Source organism: Equus quagga, chromosome 7 (assembly GCF_021613505.1).
Source record: "Equus quagga isolate Etosha38 chromosome 7, UCLA_HA_Equagga_1.0, whole genome shotgun sequence".
Lineage (NCBI taxonomy): Eukaryota > Metazoa > Chordata > Mammalia > Perissodactyla > Equidae > Equus > Equus quagga.
In genome coordinates this window covers 85,628,862-85,648,225 of record NC_060273.1, presented here as the reverse complement: position 1 = coordinate 85,648,225, position 19,364 = coordinate 85,628,862, and the positions used below count along the sequence as shown (strand labels likewise).

General features: G+C 34.6%; 1 protein-coding gene across 2 annotated transcripts in view; it reads right to left on the bottom strand.

The window, feature by feature from the left end:
• The window catches only part of FNIP1 (folliculin interacting protein 1), a 129,660-nt gene that overhangs the window by 35,545 nt on the left and 74,751 nt on the right, over positions 1–19,364 (bottom strand). The window contains exons 7-11 of one of the 2 annotated variants that reach the window (XM_046668275.1): positions 18,502–18,585; positions 17,240–17,311; positions 14,457–14,592; positions 12,200–12,401; positions 8,471–8,556 (exon numbers count right to left, since the gene is read on the bottom strand). In XM_046668275.1, the coding sequence (XP_046524231.1) occupies positions 8,471–8,556; positions 12,200–12,401; positions 14,457–14,592; positions 17,240–17,311; positions 18,502–18,585 (580 nt within the window). The remainder of the gene's footprint in view (positions 1–8,470; positions 8,557–12,199; positions 12,402–14,456; positions 14,593–17,239; positions 17,312–18,501; positions 18,586–19,364) is intronic. The other variant, XM_046668276.1, reaches the window with a different exon arrangement.

Below are 19,364 nucleotides of genomic sequence, written 5' to 3'. Positions count from 1 at the left end.
TAGACTTTTGGTGGTGAATACAATGCAGTCTATAAAGAAGTCGAAATATAATGATGTACACCTGAAATTTACATAATGTTATAGGACAATGTGACCTCAATTTTAAAAAAAAGGAAAACATGATAGAAAAGAGACATAGAAGATCCAGGAGTGCCAGTTTCTAATAAAAAGAATTCAAGAGAGAGAAAATAGAGGAAAATAAATTATCAAAGAAAGTAGAAAATTTACCAGAGCTGAAAGACAAGATAGTGCTAGAACTATACCGAAAGGCTACAGGACTGAGGGGAAGGTATAAATTAATGGCAGAAAGTAAATATGTTCTAAAATTAATAAATCAAGAAATAGCTACATTAACTATACTGTTTGAAAATATGGAGGTAAATAACAAAAGAAATATGTAAGAGTTAAAAGAGAATGTTCTTGGGAAGTAAATGGGGATGAGAAGAGTAGGATAGGGTTCATTTATTTTTCATTATTAGATCTTTCAGGATGTATTTTTTTATTTCTTAACCATTTGAACGTACTTTTTGATTAAAATAAGCACTGTATAAATGAATGAATGAGCTGATCAATTCGTTTTTCATGAGTTTCTCCAGCACAGTAGTGTCTACCACAAGTCTTTATGTGTCACGGGCCAGAGGCAGACCACTAACATTAGTATACTGGTCCAATGAGGAAATTAGTTTTAGTGTTTCAGTGTTTAAGGATATGTACTATGACCTCAGAGCGTATCCAGTGCAAAGATGGCAAAGAAATTAACTGTGCAATAGTGCTTCTTACTTTATACAACTCTATATTGTCATTAACAATCTAGAAGTAATGGTGCTTTCCTCCCCACTAAGATCATGCCCTATCCTTCAGAGGTAAACAACGCATGTATTTTCAGTCATCTGACCCTTTATTTTTCCTGGTCTGTCCCTAGAGAATGAAAGATTCCTTTAGTTAGAAGGGAACTGTGAACATGATTTAGTTTTCCTTGACACGCACTAAGTCTAAGTAAAAATCCAAGAACCTCATCTTGCCAGGTAGCAATGCTAACTAAACATGCTTCCTGTTTCTCTAGGTTTCAGGGCTTCTGCATACACATGAATCATTTCCTTCCTCTTCTCAACTACCCAAAATTCATTAATCATCTGGTCTCAACCAACCACATACTTTAAAAATGATCTACTTGCTAATTTTTAATAATCACTTAATTTTAAAATTAAGTATGATAGATTCTCGTCACTGGCAGTAGTGTTCTATAAAGTCAATGTGAACACTGAATTAGTGAACACTGAATCACTGTTCTTAGGGGAAATAAAGGATTAGGCTCCCAAGAGCCTCTTGTCACAACATTTTCATCAACCCATCAATCTATAATCTTGTTTTATGCGGGTTTCTGCTTAAAGACACTTTATGCTTAAGATACTTTAATATACTGTTGACTCTTTAACATTGAGTTCACAGCCAACAGCACTATGACTCATGCCTGAACAAAACTCATTTAACACATATATTTTTCTCCGTAAGGCACATCACAGCATTCTTGCACTTAGAACAGTGGACAGCATTTCAGCACTACGCTTCGGAGCCATTTCTAATAACAAAATCACTAACGAAAAGTACAAAATGACTTTTTAAAAAGTGGCACTAAATAGATGTCAAAAAGGACACTTGTTTACAGAATGAGAACTGAAACAAGAAGGCAGAGCATGGTCTTATTTGATCGATGGGGATGTGTGTTAGGCCAAAATTTTCACTGCTCTGCGCATGTCCACAAATGATCATAAAAGCTCTGTAAATATTATTGGGGGATTACAGATAAATCTTATCAAGTAGGAGAATTCGTCAATACAGAATCCGTAAATAATGAGGTCAACTGTACATATGAAAGAACTTCTACAGATACAACTCTTAACAGAAATTATAAGAGTTTTATAAAGTATTTTTAAGATATTGTAAGAATGCTTAACTAACTTATAAAGGCTTTCACATTTGCACAGTGACGGAAGTCAGATAATCAAACTAATGCAAAAGGGAAGGTACACAATCATGAAATGATTTTCAGTGATTTTATAACTCATACATGTAAGTTCCAGGCAATCCTAAAATTCTAAGGCTAGGCCATTTATAGTACTCAATACCACAGCAACTAACCCATAGGTATTTAATTCAAAAAACTTTTAAATAAAAATGTTATTTATAATCCAAGAGCAAGGTCAGTATTCTACTAGGAATGAGACTTATGACAATATTTACTATTCTGGTAACCTCAGCTGGATCTATAATGACAGTGTTTCCTCAGAACTCAAATAGGGATTCTTGGCCTTTTGCCACAAAGCTTGTGACTGCATAAAAGAAACTGTCAATCCAATAATGTAAGTAACAGCTCCAAGTGCAAGGGCAAAGATTCATTACTTTATGATACTACAAAATGTAAAAATCAAAAAGAATACTGCAGGATTCTTTTAGGCAAAAATAACTTTTCAAAACACATTTTTGTAATCATTCTAGTCCAAAGTCAACTAAACAACTTGAGTAAAACAATAAAAATTTTAAAATTATTAACAAAATGCTTGACCATATATTGCACATTTCTTTTACATTAGAGGTATAGTATCTACTTCAGGAAAAGCAAAACTCTTAAGAATCGTTGGTTGAACTTTCAAGCAAACTATAGATTAAATTTAGAAATTGACAATGATTATAACTTTTCATACTTCTTAAATAATACTTATATTCATGACAGAGGCATATTTTATAGGTTTCTGATAGAAAAATCACTCTAGAATTTTTTTTCTGAGTTATGTATTTAAGTAAAATTTTCCAGCTATGTAAATGGCAGATAAACTAGGCTTCATGGGAATGTGTGCAAAGCAAAGCCGTCATAAACCATTAGAAATACATAAATAATCATTGTACCCAGCTGATAATAATTTAGCTTAGCCTGGTATTAAGGTTCAACATTTCTTGGTTTCAGCAAAACATAACAACTTCCCCCTTTGCATACATCATCTCTCTCAAGAATTTCCAAGCCTAGAAACTCAATTTCAAAGCAAAATTCTTCTCAAATGCTGACTCTCATATCCTCTCTAAGGGATGGACAGCAGGAATCATACAAGAGAAGGTTTACAGATATACCTAGCAATGCACTAGTACAGGAGTAGGATACAGTTTAATAATTTTTCTCCTTGAAAACAGTTTAAGTTGATAATTTCCAAAACAGCCTGTGAAGTAGAAATGCTAGGCCCTAGACCTATGGATTCGAACTCTAGGAGTTTGGGAAACAGTTCCCATTATGCCTGTCTAGTGATTAACTCAGTAATGGAATGGCTTTTTTTTTTTAATCACAGGCTTATAAAGTAATTTAAGTTCCAAACAAAAGTCTAAATCAATCTTAGTTTTAACTAAATAAAGTTTTCAATTCCATTTCAATTCAGTGTGTTCTTCCATAAAAATATTGATATTTGAACTTTCAATTTCAAATGTAACACTTCCAATTTCAATATAAAAATACTGATTAATATTTGAACTTCCAATGTCAGCTGACACATAAAGAGCTTCAAAGTCATCACACTCATCCTCACAAGAAAAAAGTTGAACTAAAAATCAGTTTTTCTTAGCTACATCACAGAACTGAGGTCAAAAAATAAATTATCACCCTGAAAACTGGACAAATAGGGAGATACAGAGAATCACAGCTGCCATGAGCTTACCCTAAAGCAGACATCTCTAGTGCCAACAACAGGTAGGAACCTTTAAACAGGAATCGACTAATTGTTGGAGACTGAGTATGAACTCGCATTGAGTGATAAAAATTCCTGGGAGCCCAGTCTTAGGGAGACCCTCACACTTTCGTGGAGTACCATCAGATTTTCATCGTGAAGATCAAAAAAATCCCTTTATGTTTCATATAGGGGGAGGGGAAAAGTAACAATTTTTAAGTATACCCAGAGCATTCTCCAAAACAAAGGCCTGCCCTCCCAAGGGAAACTCCTATACAAGAGCCTTATCTGAACTGAGAGAAGGGCAATTAGACAACTCCAATCCCCACTAGCCTTCCTGGTTCCTCTAAAGGGAGGGGAAAAAAGGGTAAGTAATGCTTCTGAAGGTCAAAACCCAGGAACTCGGGCTTACTAAAAAGAACTAAGATTTAGTCATAAGATTATAGAACACTTCCTCTCCTCAGCCCCAACACCTTACTACCACATCAACACGGCTCCAGTACAATAATAGTGGATTATAAATGAAAGACCTGCAGGACATAGAATCTATTTAGGAGGGAAACCAAAAAAAAAAACAAACAAAAAAAGAAAAACAAACAAACATGGAAATTATGGAAAAGTGAGGCTGGTTCCTTGAAAAGATGAATTAAAATTGATAAACTTCTATCCAAATAACCAAGAAAAAAAGAGAAATGACACAGAGTAGTAATATCAGAAATGAAAGAGGGGTCATCTCTACAGATCTATGGACATTAAAAGGATAATTAAGAAATAATATGAAAAACTCTATGTCAACATATTTGATGACTGAGATGAAATGGATCAATTCCTTGAAAGATGCAAACTACCAAACTCACACAGGAAGAAACAGATAATCTGAATAGTCCTACACCTATTTAAGAAATTTAATCAATAACTAATAACTCTCAGCAAACTAGGAATAAAGAGGAATTTCCTCAACATAGATAAAGATTATCTATAAGAAACTTACAGCTAATATCACACATAACAGTGAGAAACCTGAAGCTTTCCCACTAAGATCTGGTAGGAGGCAAAGATGTCACCTCTTACCACTGGCTTTTCAAAACTGTACCAGAAGTCCTTGCTAATGCAATAAGGCAAGAAAAGGAAATAAAAGCTATACAGATTGGGAATGAAGATATAAATCTGTCTTTACTTGCAGATAACATGATTGCCTATGTATAAAATCTGAAAGAATCAACAAAACACCCTCCTGGAATTAATAAGCAATTATAGCAAGATGGCAGGATATAAGTTTAATACAAAAAGTCAATTGTTTTCTTATACACTAGCAACGAACAGCTGAAATTTGAAATTATAAATACAATTTTATATTAACACCCAAAAAACCCAACCCTGAAATATTTATGTATAAATTTTTAAAAACTGTACAAGACCTATAAACTTTGATGAAAGAAATCAAAGATTTAAATAAATGAGAGAGAGAGTCCATGAAAATGTAATAATTAGAACTCTTAAGGTGTAGGTATGAACAAATAAAATAACTTTGCACATAATTCATATATAAAAAGTGAAGAGGCCAACAAATTAAAGAAACATACTGATTAAAAATACTGTATTACTGAATTAGTGTTTAGTGTATATGGTTTCAGTGCTGCAAGATGAAAAAGTTCTAGAGATTTGTTACACGACAATGTGAATATATTTAATCCTACTGAACTGTACGCTTAAAAATGGTTAAGACATTAAATTTAACGTTATGTGGGGTTTTTTTCTGTTTTTTACCTTTTTTAAAGATTGGCACCTGAGCTAACATCTGTTGCCAATGTTTTTTCTTCTTCTTCTTCTCCCCAAAGCACCCCCAACACATAGTTGTATATTTTAGTCATAGGTCCTTTTGGTTGTGCTATGTGGGATGCCACCTCAGCATGGCTTGATGAGTGGTGCCAGGTCCACACCCAGGATCTGAACCAGTGAAACTGTGGGCTCCCAAAGCGGAACACGAAAACTTAACCACTCAGCCACAGGGCTGGCCCCCTCACATGGTTTTCTTACCACAACAAAAAATTTTTTTATCACAAAGTAAAATACTGTGTTATTTATCATGCTTAAGTTGATAACTTAGGAAAGGCCTAAAATTAGTAGGTTAACATAAATATACAGCAGAGATAACAGCTCTAATATAATTTTTACCTGTGCAAATTATTTCCCTCCAAAACAAAAAAATTTTATATAGGTTGAAAGTTAATTCTCTTATGTGTTTTTCTCTACATTTCTCCTAACCACTGAGTTTACAGCACAAAAATGTAAGACTTATAAACTCACTTTTAATGTCTTTTATCCTAAAAATTATGGTGAATAAAAGATGAATGAATAGAAAATTTTCTCCTTATCAATAACTGAGTCTAGTAGATAATTATTAAACAATAGCCATAAAGTAAACTTTTTCAATTTAAATAAATTAAAAACATGATAAAATATTCTATTAGTTTAGGTTATTTTTATCATTCAATTTCTATTTAATGGTTATCTGTAATTCCATTTCAAAAATTATACAGCAGAACTCTGGGGCTGGCCCAGTGGCATAGTGGTTAAGTTTGTGTACTCCGCTTTGGCGGCCTGGGGTTCGCAGGTTTAGATCCCAGGCTTGAACCTACACACCACTCATCAAGCCATGCTGTGGTGGCATCCCATATACAAAATAGAAGAAGACTGGCACGGATGTGAGGTCAGGGACCATCTTCCCCAAGCAAAAAGACAACAATTGGCAAGAGATGTTAGCTCATGGCCAATCTTCTTCCCACACACACACACACAAATTATACAGAACTCTTCTATGCTACATAACTTTTACTTACGGAAATAAATTATTTTATCATAGATTCAAAGTTCCTAGAACACTGCTGAGGCAATGAAGTCTCTCCTTTTGAGAGAATTTAAAAAAAGGACTCAGACTGACTTTGACTTGACTTCACTTTACGTACTGTGGTTTAACACAATATGAGAAAAATGAAGAACAAAAAAGGAAAAAAGTTGAAAACAAACATGGGTTTTTTCTTGTCAAAATTACTAAATACACCACTCCTTAGTCATCTGCATTAAAAAAAAAGTATATATATGACATGCCTACCGTTTCATCACAGCAATCCTGCAATATCACAAGCTAAAATAGGCTCTCACTTCAAAATGTAATAGTGCATTTTCACAAACAATCCAGAAGATCTCTGCTCCAATAAGGGACTGCACAGTCACCAATGAACAAATATGCAGTCAGCTTTTCTGAAAGTAAGGTACATGGACTACAGGTGGTAATAACCTTAGGTGTTACAAAGATACCTATTTCTAATTTTAATTATTATGCATTCATTTTTACAGATCGTTCATTATGGCAAAAGGTATTGATTCCCCACTTAGAATAATGATGCATAAAGTTTCAAATGAAATACATTTATTAAGGTATAAAAGAGGGTCAATTTAAAGAGAAACCTTAAATTAAAATGGCATAGATGATATGAAGATTTGGCAAAACTGTGAGCGTGAGGATGTGAATGACTAAAGTTTGAGAAGCACTGCTGTAGGTTATATTTGTCATAGAAAATAGTGGTGTCATTAATGTCAGGCATGCTGCTAAGTACTTTAAACACATTATCTCATTTTATCCTTACAATAATCTATTAGATTATTACTAATTGAATTACAGAGTTTAGACTAGAAAGCTAAGCATCAAAAATGCTAATGAGCCTGCCCAAGGTCACCAGGGACAGTAAAAGGCAGAGCTAGGGTTAGGATACAGTCTGTCAGATACTAAAGTCTGAGTTCTCCCCCTATGGGGTATAATATCTCTCCAGCCTAAAGGAGGAAATACTGAGAGGATGAAGCAGATCTGAATCGAACCTCTTTTTTTTGTTGTTGTTTTGTTGAGGAAGATTAGCCCTGAGCTAACATCTGCCACCATCCTCCTCTTTTTTGCTGAGGAAGACTGGCCCTGAGCTAACATCCATGCCCATCTTCCTCTACTCTATATGTGGGACACCTGCCACAGCATGGCTTGACAAGTGGTGCATAGGTCTGCAGCCGGGATCTGAACCGGCGAACGTCAGACTGCCAAAATGGAATGTGTGAATACAACCACTGCGCCACGGGGCTAGCCCTTGAATTGAATCCCTTTGAGGGAGACACACATCAGTCTCTTATTGTGATTCCCAATATAAGTTCATATGCAATACATTTGCTTGGTATAACTAGAGCACAGTTACAGCAGCTGTTGGAGCTCCAGGCACAAGCTTTGTTTGTACCAGAAAACATTGGCAGAAGAAATACTATCTGCCGTGCCATATCTAGAGAAAGGATCAAGCAACAGAATTATTCAGAACACCAAGTTCATATTCCCTATATCCATGTATCTTTGTATTCCACCTATGCTAGAACATCTAATTACTATCACTGGTTAAGTAACACTTAACCAGTTCCTACATCTAGTAGTCCAAGACAGGACAAGCACATTTCTGCTAGAACAAGGGTCTCTTCTGGTCATATATGCTTGTCTAATGGTCCAATACTAAAAGCCATACCACTGATGGCTCCCAAATGTGCTTAAACTCCAAGTACATTTGCTATTTAATAACACAGGAGCTGATGGCCTACTGAATTACACTCTTATTTGAATATGGGACAAACAAATCTAAGGAATTAAATTTTATTAGAATAAGTTAAAGAAAACAAATAAATCTTCCAGTGTACACTGCAAAACTTTATATTAAGAAAAGCTGGAGAGTATGTACCTGAATTCATTTAAAGCATCAACTATTCGATTATATGCCAAACTCCTCTGACTGGCATCAGCTGATCTCCGACTCATTTTCATAGCCTTGAAAGCAATCAAATAGTTAATTCTTATATTGACTATGGGCAAAATATGGAAAAAAAGTGAACAAAATCACATATTTCTACAACACTCTACCACCACTCTTATCCAGAAAGATACAAAGACACACAGATATTACAGTGGCTTTCTTTTTGCACCTTTGATGGCTATTAATGATTATAACAAAATTCAAATTTTTCAATATTAAATCTCTTATTGTAACTGTCAAACCACAGAATGTCAACACACAAAGAAAGTGATGCTGACAGTTTCTTGGTTACATAAAACATCCCCCCCCAACACAACAAGATACAATGATAACTCAATAACCATAGCTCATAGTTTTCTCTAATATTTCGCAGATAATGGTTCTAAGTAAATCTTGTTTTAAAATCTAAAATATAAAGATTCTACTGAAAGATATCTCAAGCTATTAATAATATTTGTTTTCTTAAAAATATATTTAGCCAAGGTTGAGAAACTTTGCTTTAGGTAGCCAAAAAGATCAGGATTAGGATATGAATGTAAAATAAAATTTGCAATTTTTAAGACTCTTTCAAAGAGAATGGACTTCTACATTACATATGTGATTACTAATTAGTAAAAACAATTTTTTTTTAAATTTACATTTAAGAGAAGATCAGACTACTTCAGGCCAGAAATCATGTTCATGTACATCCAAAAGCTTCATAGGGTAAAAGTAAAACTTACTTTATTTTTTTACAAACTGATGAGAGATTCCCAATTTATAAAGAAATGAACATTCCTTAGCTAGAATTGAGCAGTATTCTTTCTTAAATTTAAAAGTGATAAAACATTTAAATTACATTATAGATCTCAAAAGGTGGAAGAGACTTCAAAATAATCCCCAAGGTGCCCAGAAACAAAATCCAGGGCTTTTTATTAAAAAAAAAAAAAAAAAAAAGTGATAGTTTGAAAACTAGACCTAAAATATAACTTCTTTGGACAGTCTAGTGTTTACTATATTCTATCATTAATTAACAACTATAGAACTTCTAAAATTAAGTTCTATTCATTTATATAAAAGTATTCATTCACTCAGCTTTATCTTTCAGCTTTAATAAGAAATGAGACGTTAAATGAACAAATATACAGACAACTGTGAGTACTGCAATGTACACTTTAGGTTGTAGAATGTTCAAAGCTTTAAAACGTTTAAAAAGCAATCTTTAATGATTATAGTGCCTGAATATTTTAAGTTTTATACAACCTTGAAACACTTCTCCCAGTAATTCAAAATGTCAGTTCAGCCACAGCTAAATCTTGTGTTTACTGACTTTGGTAACAACAGACTACAAAAAGGGACAGCAGCCAACTGAAGAAAATGTCACCACTATCTAAGTTCTGAAAAAGTAAATGAAAACAGCCTTTACTCATTGGTTCAGTAAAAAAGTACTGCTGACGATCTACTTGTCTTTTGGCAGAATTAATGTGAATAACTAACATCAGTGTCTTCTCTAGAGGGAGATGATCTTCAATCACTAGTGAGTTACTGAAATGCATCCTCAGCTTTCTAGACCATTCCAATTGGTCTTCCCATCTCTGGCTTCTTATTCAAGTCTCTTTTAAACACACTGCTAAATTAATCTTCCTAAAGCACAATTTAGAGACAGCCTTAAAAACAAAGTCAGATCTTCTGACAAGCATTCCAGATTCTTTGTGATCTGGTCCCCATTAACTCTGCCAGCCATACCACTCATTACTCCTCTTTGTATCCTTTCCCTTCTGCATACTGTCACAGGGATTAAGAACTTTAGTTACACCCAGTGACTCATTAGTTTGACTTCTGGGAATCTGTTCTAAATTGGAAAATTTACCAAGAAAATCTGGAAAATTCACCAAGATGTTAACTATTGTGTAGCTATAATTCTGAAAAAGTAGAAATGGCCTAATAGAAAAATTGTTACTTAAATTGAGGAAAGCCACTAAAATATATTTAAGAACCATTTATAATGACATGAAAATGTATATTTTACAATGCTGAGCTTTTAAAAATAGGCACAAAATTGAAACAATATCGATGCAACACAATCCCAACCAAGTAAAAGTACAAGGACAGAAAAGGCCTGGATGGCAAAGCTTTATGTTTAAATCCTACACATCCTTTAAGATGCAGTCCAGATGAAATATCTTCCAAATAGGAAGTCATTTTTCTTTCCTACAAATTCCTAAAACACTTTTCTTGTCCTCCTTTTTTAGTTATCCTTATGCTCTACCTTGTATTCACAATTGTCTTATTTTACATAAATTCATTATATACAGCAGCAGCAGCATTTGACACAATCATTCCTACCTTCTTAAAACACTTTCTTCACTTGGCTCCCCAAAAAGAGTACTCTTTCTTGTTTTTCCTCCAACTTGAATGGCCAATACTCAGTCTCCTCTGCTGGTTCCTTCTTAACTCCTCAAATTTTAACTGTTGAAATGTTCCACAAATCAGGCCTCTCCTCTCTTCTCTCCCTCAATCAATTTCATGGCTTTAAATATGATCTATACACTGGTGACTGTCCAGCCTGGATCTTTCCCCTAAACTCTAGACTCACATAACCACTTGGACATCCAGGATGCAACTCAAACTCCTGATCTTCCTCCACCAAAACTGTTCTATCTGTAGTCTTTCCCATTTTGGTACTGGCAACTTCATTCTTCTTACTGCTCAAGTGAAAAATCTCGAGTCAATCTCTACTGTTCTTTTTCTCGTACACCCCAATTCAATCCATTAGCTAATCACATTAGCTCAATTTTCCAAATATATCCAAAAATTCAACCACTTCTCACCAATTTCATCACTAAATTGGTTTGAAGATACACCATCTCTCGTCTGGATTACTGCAACAGCCTCCTAACTGGTCCCACAACATCCACCTTTGCCTCTAGAAATCTATTCTCCACCAGAAGAGCGAGCAATTCTCATAAATAAATTAGTCATTCTTCCACACAAAATCCTCCAATGGTTTCCCATCTTTCTTAAGAGTAAATGCCAATGCTCTTACAATGGTATCCTATGAGGTTCTACATGATCTGGTCTTACTTCTAACCCAGCCACTTTGGTCTCCTTACTGTTGCCCAAGCATCAGGTTTATTCCTGACACATGTCCTTTGCCCCTATCTGGAACATTCTTCTCTCAGATAGTTGTAGCTTACTTCTTCTGTATCTCTGGACCACATGTCATTTATCAGGAACCTTCCTGACTAGCCTATAACAATTAGCAATCCTTCCATCCAGCATTCCTTTAAACCTTTCCCTGTTTTAATTTTCTCCACAGCACTTACTATCATCTAAAATCTTACATATTCATCTTTTTATTTGCTGTCCCATGTGGTCAGGAGTGTTGCTTTTTTCCTTATCTTTATCTTCAGTTGCTGAAACAGTGCCTGCCACCTTACAGGTCCTCAATTTTTATTTATTGAATGAATGGATGAATGACCTTAGATCTTTTATTAGGCAGTAAGCTGCTTAAAAATAACTGAAGTCTATTTTGCATCTCCCAGAGCACTTTGTAGGATACCTGCACAGTGCTTGTTAATCTTTCTGCCAAATGAATAAACATAATGCTTAATCAGGAGAGTAAGATTCAAAGGAAACCAAAGGATATAAACAAACCAACGACATGACTAAGCTTACCTGTTCTATTGCACTCTTTAATTTGTTCATGTGGCTTTCAAATAGAGGAAAATGTGAAAAAAAGAATTCATTAAATTTGTTATTTTCATCTTCATCTTTGGACAATGAAAAGATTACCCCAATTGCAATCTTCTTTTTCCTCACAATTCCTGGGTTAGTGCCACAGTTTTCATCTGACAGATTAAAGCTTTCTTCTACAGACCTTAAAAAATAAATGTTTTTTTATATTAAAAAATAAAAAATAATTAAATTCACAATTCAATCTCCTTGCTAATTAAATGTAGGCAAGCTAAAGGTCCTATGCTGTTTTATCAAGCAAATTTAAAAATTCCTATCAGTTGTGTATCTCTTTGAGAAATCTACTGGCTATTCCATAAAGCTCATATTTTTATAAGAAATTTTAATAGTCAGATTGGGAACATTTTTGTTAAATAAGATGACTAAAAATGTAGATAGTCCCAATTCATAGCCAAACTAAAAATGCCTAAATTTTAAGGTTTATAAATGATTCTGACACAATCTAATCACTGTTCTAAGATCTCCTTGTCTCTCCTTTTGATTCCAAGAATAAAATCAAAAATGAAGGAATAAAGAGAGTGAGTAAAGGGGAAAATAAGAAGCTTCATCATCTATAGTTGTCCTTAACACAGGATAAAAAAAAATCTTTCAAGAATGAATTAACTTGCCAAAATAGAAACATGAAAAATTGAAATATCCAAACATGCAGTACATGGATCAAAGACCTAAAGAGAAGAGGTAAAGCTATAACACTCTTAGAAGAAAACATAGGGTAAAAGCTTCATGACATTGGATTTTACAATGATTTCTTGGATATGACAACAAAGGAAGAGGCAACAAAAGAAAAAAATAAATTGGACTACATAAAAATTAAAAACTGTTGTGCATCAAAGGATACTATGAACAGAATGAAAAGACAACTCATGAAATGGGAGAAAATATTTGCAAACCATATATCTGATAAGGGGTTAATACCCAGCATAAATGAAGAACTCCTACAACTCAACAACAACAAAATAAACCATCTGATTCACAAATAGGCAAAGCAGGGGCCCATTCGCTAGTATAGCAGTTAAGTTTGCATGTTCCGCTTCAGCGGCCTGGGGTTCTCCAGTTCAGATCCTGGGTGTGGACCTACGCACCGCTTGTCAAGCCATGCTGTGGTAGGCATCCCAGATATAGAGTAGAGGAAGATGGGCATGGATGTTGGCTCAAGGCCAGTCTTCCTCGGCAAAAAAGAGGAGGATTGGCAGCAGATGTTAGCTCAGGGCTAATCTTCCTCAAAAAAAAAAACAGGCAAAGCACTTAATAGATATTTCTCCCAAGAAAACATACACGTGGCCAAAAAGCACATGAAAACATGTTTAACATCACCAGCCATTATAGACATGCAAATCAAAACCACGAAATACCACTTCACACCAATTAGGATGGCTATTACCAAAAAAAGAGAAAATAACTATTGGCAATGATGTGGAGAAATTAGAACTCTCGTGAGTTTCTGGTGGGAATGTAAAATGGGGCAGCCACTGTGGAAAACAGTATGGCAATTCCTCAAAAACTTAAACACAGAATTACCATATGATCCAGCATCTTCTGGATAAATACCCAAAAGAATTAAAAGCAGAGACTCGAACAGATATTTGTATACTCATGTTCATATCAGTATTACTCACAATAGCCCAAAGGTGGAAGCAACCAAAGTCCATCACAGACAAATGGATAAACAAATGTGGTATATACATACAATGGAATATCATTCAGCCATAAAAAGGAATAAAATTCTGATACATGCTACAACACAAACTTTAAGGACATGCTAAGGTGACATAAAAGGACAAATATTATACGATTCCACTTTTATGAGGTATCTAGAGTAGTCAAATCATAGAGACTAAAAATAGAAAGGTGGTTGCCAGGGGTTAAGGGGAGGGAGGAATGGGGAGTTATTATTTAACAGGTACAGAGTTTCAGTCTGGAGAGAGAAAAAAAAGTTCTGGACATGAACGGTGATGACAGTTGTACAACAATGTGGAGCTACTTAGTGCCACTGAACTCTACCCTTAATAATGGTTAAAATGGTAAATTTTACACTATGCAATAAAAAAAGTAATACACTTTAAAAGTTTTCAGTTCCAGACTTAAAATATACAAAATACAAATCCAGGCTCTAAAAAAAAACCATATAAAATTTTAAGGAACTTTTCAATCCTGTTATAAACTGAAGGTTCCAACTTACCATCTAGGAAATACCCCATTCTCTAAACTTGTTGTTTGGCTGCGTCGCCAGCGTCGCTGGTAGCTGCTAGCACAACTTCGGGTAAGTGAGGAGTTTGGTGAGGGAAACGGTGTAATAAGCAAGCTGCTGAGAGATGCTGTCAAGTCAGAATAAGAACAAGTATAAAGTATAAGTCAATAATAACTAAGCATAAGCGCAAATTTCTTTTTAACAGATTTAAGAGTGGTGACTCCAACTTTCCATTTTGCTTCTTAAGTCTCTAAAATTTCCATTTAAAAAAATAACAACACTGTTGGAGCAGGGTCTCAAAAGAGAAAAATCATATATTAACAGTGTGTTGGAAAGAGACTCTGAGACAATCCTGTTTTGACATCCTTACCCCACCCCGACCCAGAAGAAAATGCTGCTTTGAAACAAAGCATTATCCCTTTGGCCATGAGACTGTCCCTAGCTTCACTGATTCCTTAGTTCTTAAATTAAAGGAAATATGATATGATTCAATTTTAATGCAGCAGCTAGATTTTAAGAACAAAAGCCATATTTGAAAATAAGTGTTGGAATGTCATTTAAAGACATCATTTAAAAGTACTCATGGATGGCTTGTGCATAGGCAGTCAAGCCTCTGAATGCTTGGCCACTTTTAATAAGAGTCATGACTATACCAACTAAGCTCTGAAAAAGTAAATCATATAGATTGCTCTCCAGAGCATTCTAAGCAGTGAGAGACACATTCCAATAGAGTCCACTACGATTATAACTGCTGCAATCCCCTAACTGTGAGAATTCTTTTCTTCACAAAACCCCTTCTGTGCAATCCAGAAGTTCTGTTTCTTGACTGGGGGTCAAAAGCTACAACTCTGTATTTTTACTTGGACTAGGGATCCTTTCCTTCTCCCCACTGGATCTGGAGAGGAAAAGACCTTAAGGGCTTGCTTTTGTTTAAGTGATATTTTAGATACCCATCTTCATGCTTACAACCACATACTGAAAATTAAAGTAATCAAAAACAGGGAAGTATTATCATCATCTATGAAAAGATACATACCAGATGACATATTATTTTGGACATGGGGACTGAAAACTAAGAGACTATCATTATGAAGATCTGTTCATTTGAATTTTCTCTGACAAATGATAAAAGGGAGAGCTTTCCGTGCCATGCAAACATCTGTACCACCAGTGAATTAATTCTACACTACTTTCTTGAAAAGACCACATTTTGTCAATTAGTACTATAAAACTTTGTAGTCTAAGACTGAGTACATATAACTAATCCAGGTATGGCTTCAACGAAAATTCAAATGCCACTCAAAATGTGGAAAAGCTATGTTTTACTACATTCTGGTATTAAAAATAACCCTATTAGAATACAGCCGAAAATACACAATTAACTTAAATGGCATATGTGAATTTAATGGCTTGAAGAAGGCTTACAGATCAGTCTAGTCAGGCCCTTCAATTTATAGTTGAAGAAAATGAAGTATAGAGACATTAATTTACCCTCCTTAAAATCTTGGATAAAATGATGAGAATTAAATTCCTGCCACAGAAGAGAAAACTGAATCTCTACATTATACAGAAGCAAAGGGTATTAAGAGAAAAATACTCCAGATTAATTCCTAAGAAGAAAAATAAACTCAGACAAGAAGGGTGAGGTTATGCGAAAGATGCAGACTTTTCATTTTAGAGTAGTCCATCAGAATCAGGTGCTGCGCTGTCTCATTTTGCTGTCTCTCAAATATAGATGCCAAGCCTTTCTCTAGGCTAAATCAGAGTCTTCAGGAGTAGACGTCAGGCATCTGGAAAATTTTTTTGAAACTTCTTGCTATTCTAATGCATACCTAGGATTACAATAGATGGTAAGTTTGGACTTCCCATCTATAACTCAAAACTGAATCGTAAAGAAGTTACATTGCAGAGTCTTATAATGTAACAACACATATGGATAACCACAGAAGATAAAGTTTCTCATATCTAACAATAATTCAAGCCTAAGATTACTCCTCCTTTCATGTACACTTATCTCTGGGCCCTGACAAACACTTTTCCTTTTAACTGGAATGCCCTTCTTCCATGCCTTCGCCTGTATAACTCCTATTTATTTCTCAAGACGCAACTCAAGTATTATCCCTCTGTAAAGCATTACTGGCACCTTTCCCCTTACCGGGACTAAGTGAGGTCCCATTCTCTGAACCTCTTTGTACAGGTCCATCAGAGAACATATCACACAAAGAACCATGACACACGATTCTCCTGACTCTTCTCTCTGGAGACTCTGTGCTCCTTAAGGGTAGAATCTGAGCTTTACTTTTTTTTTATCCTCACCATGTTTCAATAAAAGTTTGGTAGACAAATTGTGGAAGAGTCCATATTTGAAAGAAATATGTGCAACCTTTGTTCAAAATGCCAAAGCTCTTCTGGGCAAGAGACAGTCTGACAATTTAAACTCTAGTTAAGAGCAAGCAGATATAAGCAAATGTGTTTTTTCTACTATGCTATCTAAGCAATCTCTTGAGCAATACTTTTTTCTTGTAATGGCTAAGTCTAAGCCAGTGTGCATTCATCCAGGCCATGTTCCACCAGGCACATTTAATAGTAAACATGAAAATTTTCAAATACAAAATATTTCCCTCTGCTGTTTCTAGAATTCTTTTGAAGGACTAATATCAATACTAAAAACTGTGTACATAAAACTGGATGTAAAGGCAAAGATAAAAAAGAAAATCAGTGTCAGCTAAGAGTGATCTCATAAAAACTGTATTAATACATGAAGCTGGCATTACCAGAGCGTGCTATGCCACTGTCTCTGTCCTCATTCAGCTCTCTTCCAGGCATGTCCATTGGGTTACTGTGAACTGTGAATCAAGATAAAACTGTCAGTTATAAAATACATTGCTATTCAGGTTGATGTTGTTCCTTTTACATAGCAAACTAAATCATGCTCATCTCATTGCATTCCTTTATTTTTTTTTCAATAGCATGGCACAAACCCAACACCAAGAGCTATTATTCAGTTGAACAAGCTTTGAGATCTATCATAAGATTTGACATATAATATGAAAACGATCTATGATATAATATCTAAAGAAGTGACTAAAATAGTATTTTAGAAGCATATTCAATGACATAGTAGGATATGTGCAATATGCTAATAATTGGAAAAAAGAAAGCTACTGAATACTAAGAACAATGGTTCCTAAGGCTAAGTGATGGGTATATGACAGTTCACTCTACTATTCTGCTTATATCAATGTATGTTTAAAAATTCTCCATAATAAAAATTTTAAGAAAACTGTGAGTAGTATGATCCCAATTTTGTTTAAAAAAAAAATAAGTTATTTCTGGCTGACAAGATGGCTAATATGTATTTTTTGCCTATTTTTCATATTTTTCAAATTTTCTATAATAAATATGTATTGTTCATATATCATATTTGTAAGGAAAATAAATATTAATTAAAATAAGATGTTAGATAAAACTTCCTGGATACAGAAGCCTGAACGCACTCTACACCCATCAATTCAATGAGATAAACATACTCATATATGCCTTTTACAAAGCAATATAATAATGCTTGTTCATCTAAATCTTAGCTCCAAGAGAAATCATTTTACGGAATAGTGTAGATCACAAATTTTATGATAATAGGATATTTTCTGCAATTGATGAATTATGATACAAAAGCTACTCAGCCATGGAAACAAGATAGTGTCACATTAGAAATTCTAACTGATATTTTAAGAAATAATTTTCATACCAAAATTCAGTTTAGGATTCTAAAGTTAAAATCATTACTACATAATGAAATAAGAAATGACAAACTAAAATTTCATGGAAATGTCAATTCCACTGATAACCTAAAGTTTCTAGAAATTTTAAGAACATATTCAATAGAAAGGAAGGAAGTTCTTACACTTCCTAAGCAATGTTTTCTTAACCACTCCTCTCCAATTGCATTTATACACTCCCTTGTTTCCACAGCTTAACTACAGATTCTAGCCTCTTGGGCACACCAACTAGTCTACCCACACAGCACATCGCAAACCTGCAAAGAAAGAGGCGCTCCTGATCAGGCGGAGCGGACCCTGTTCAGAGAATGCCCGCCTGGGGCTGCAGAACTGTGAAAGACCTACATGGCAGAAACGTAAAATACATATGAAAGAGGGCTGTTAGAGAAGCCACAATGCGTCAGGAATAAAGGGTGAGCTAAGGCAGCACAAAAGCAGACCAAGAGATACGGATGGAAACTTTTAAACTAACTAAGAATAATTCAAGCTGGCTTCGCTTTTTTGAAACAGAAAGGTTTCCTTCTGGTCATGGCTTATGTCAAACATAATTTCCTGCGTATTTACTAATAAATCTGTATATAATAATAAAAATAAGCTTCCTCTATACAAGGTAAAAACTATTATAAATCTTCAATCCTTTCTAATCTACAGTGATGTTTTTAAAGATTCAAAAAAGCACAGTAATGTTATCCATATAATTTGACATTTGTTAAATAAATTTATCTTTTAAAAAGTCAGTTTTAAGATTACAGTATTTTCCTGCAACTGCAGTAAGGGAAAAACCCCCTAACCATTTGGCTGAGAAAATAGAACACAACATACAACAAAGAGCAAATACATAAAAGGGATCTACTGACAAATAAGTATGAAAATTCGTTTTTCTAATCTAGTAATTAGTTATAAAGTAATGGAAGAAATCAAAGTTCCTAGACCAGGAGAAGCAGGAATAGAAGCAGGAATGCCCCATCAGGGCCAGGTTCCCACCTGTCCAAGAAAAGTGGCTGCCACATACTTGACCAAGAGAAAACAGAGTCTCAAGACCCAAAAAGGGCAACATTATAGCCTGGAAGCAAGTAGCTGGGTTACTTGTCAGTTATGCTTAAGCAACATGGCCTAAACA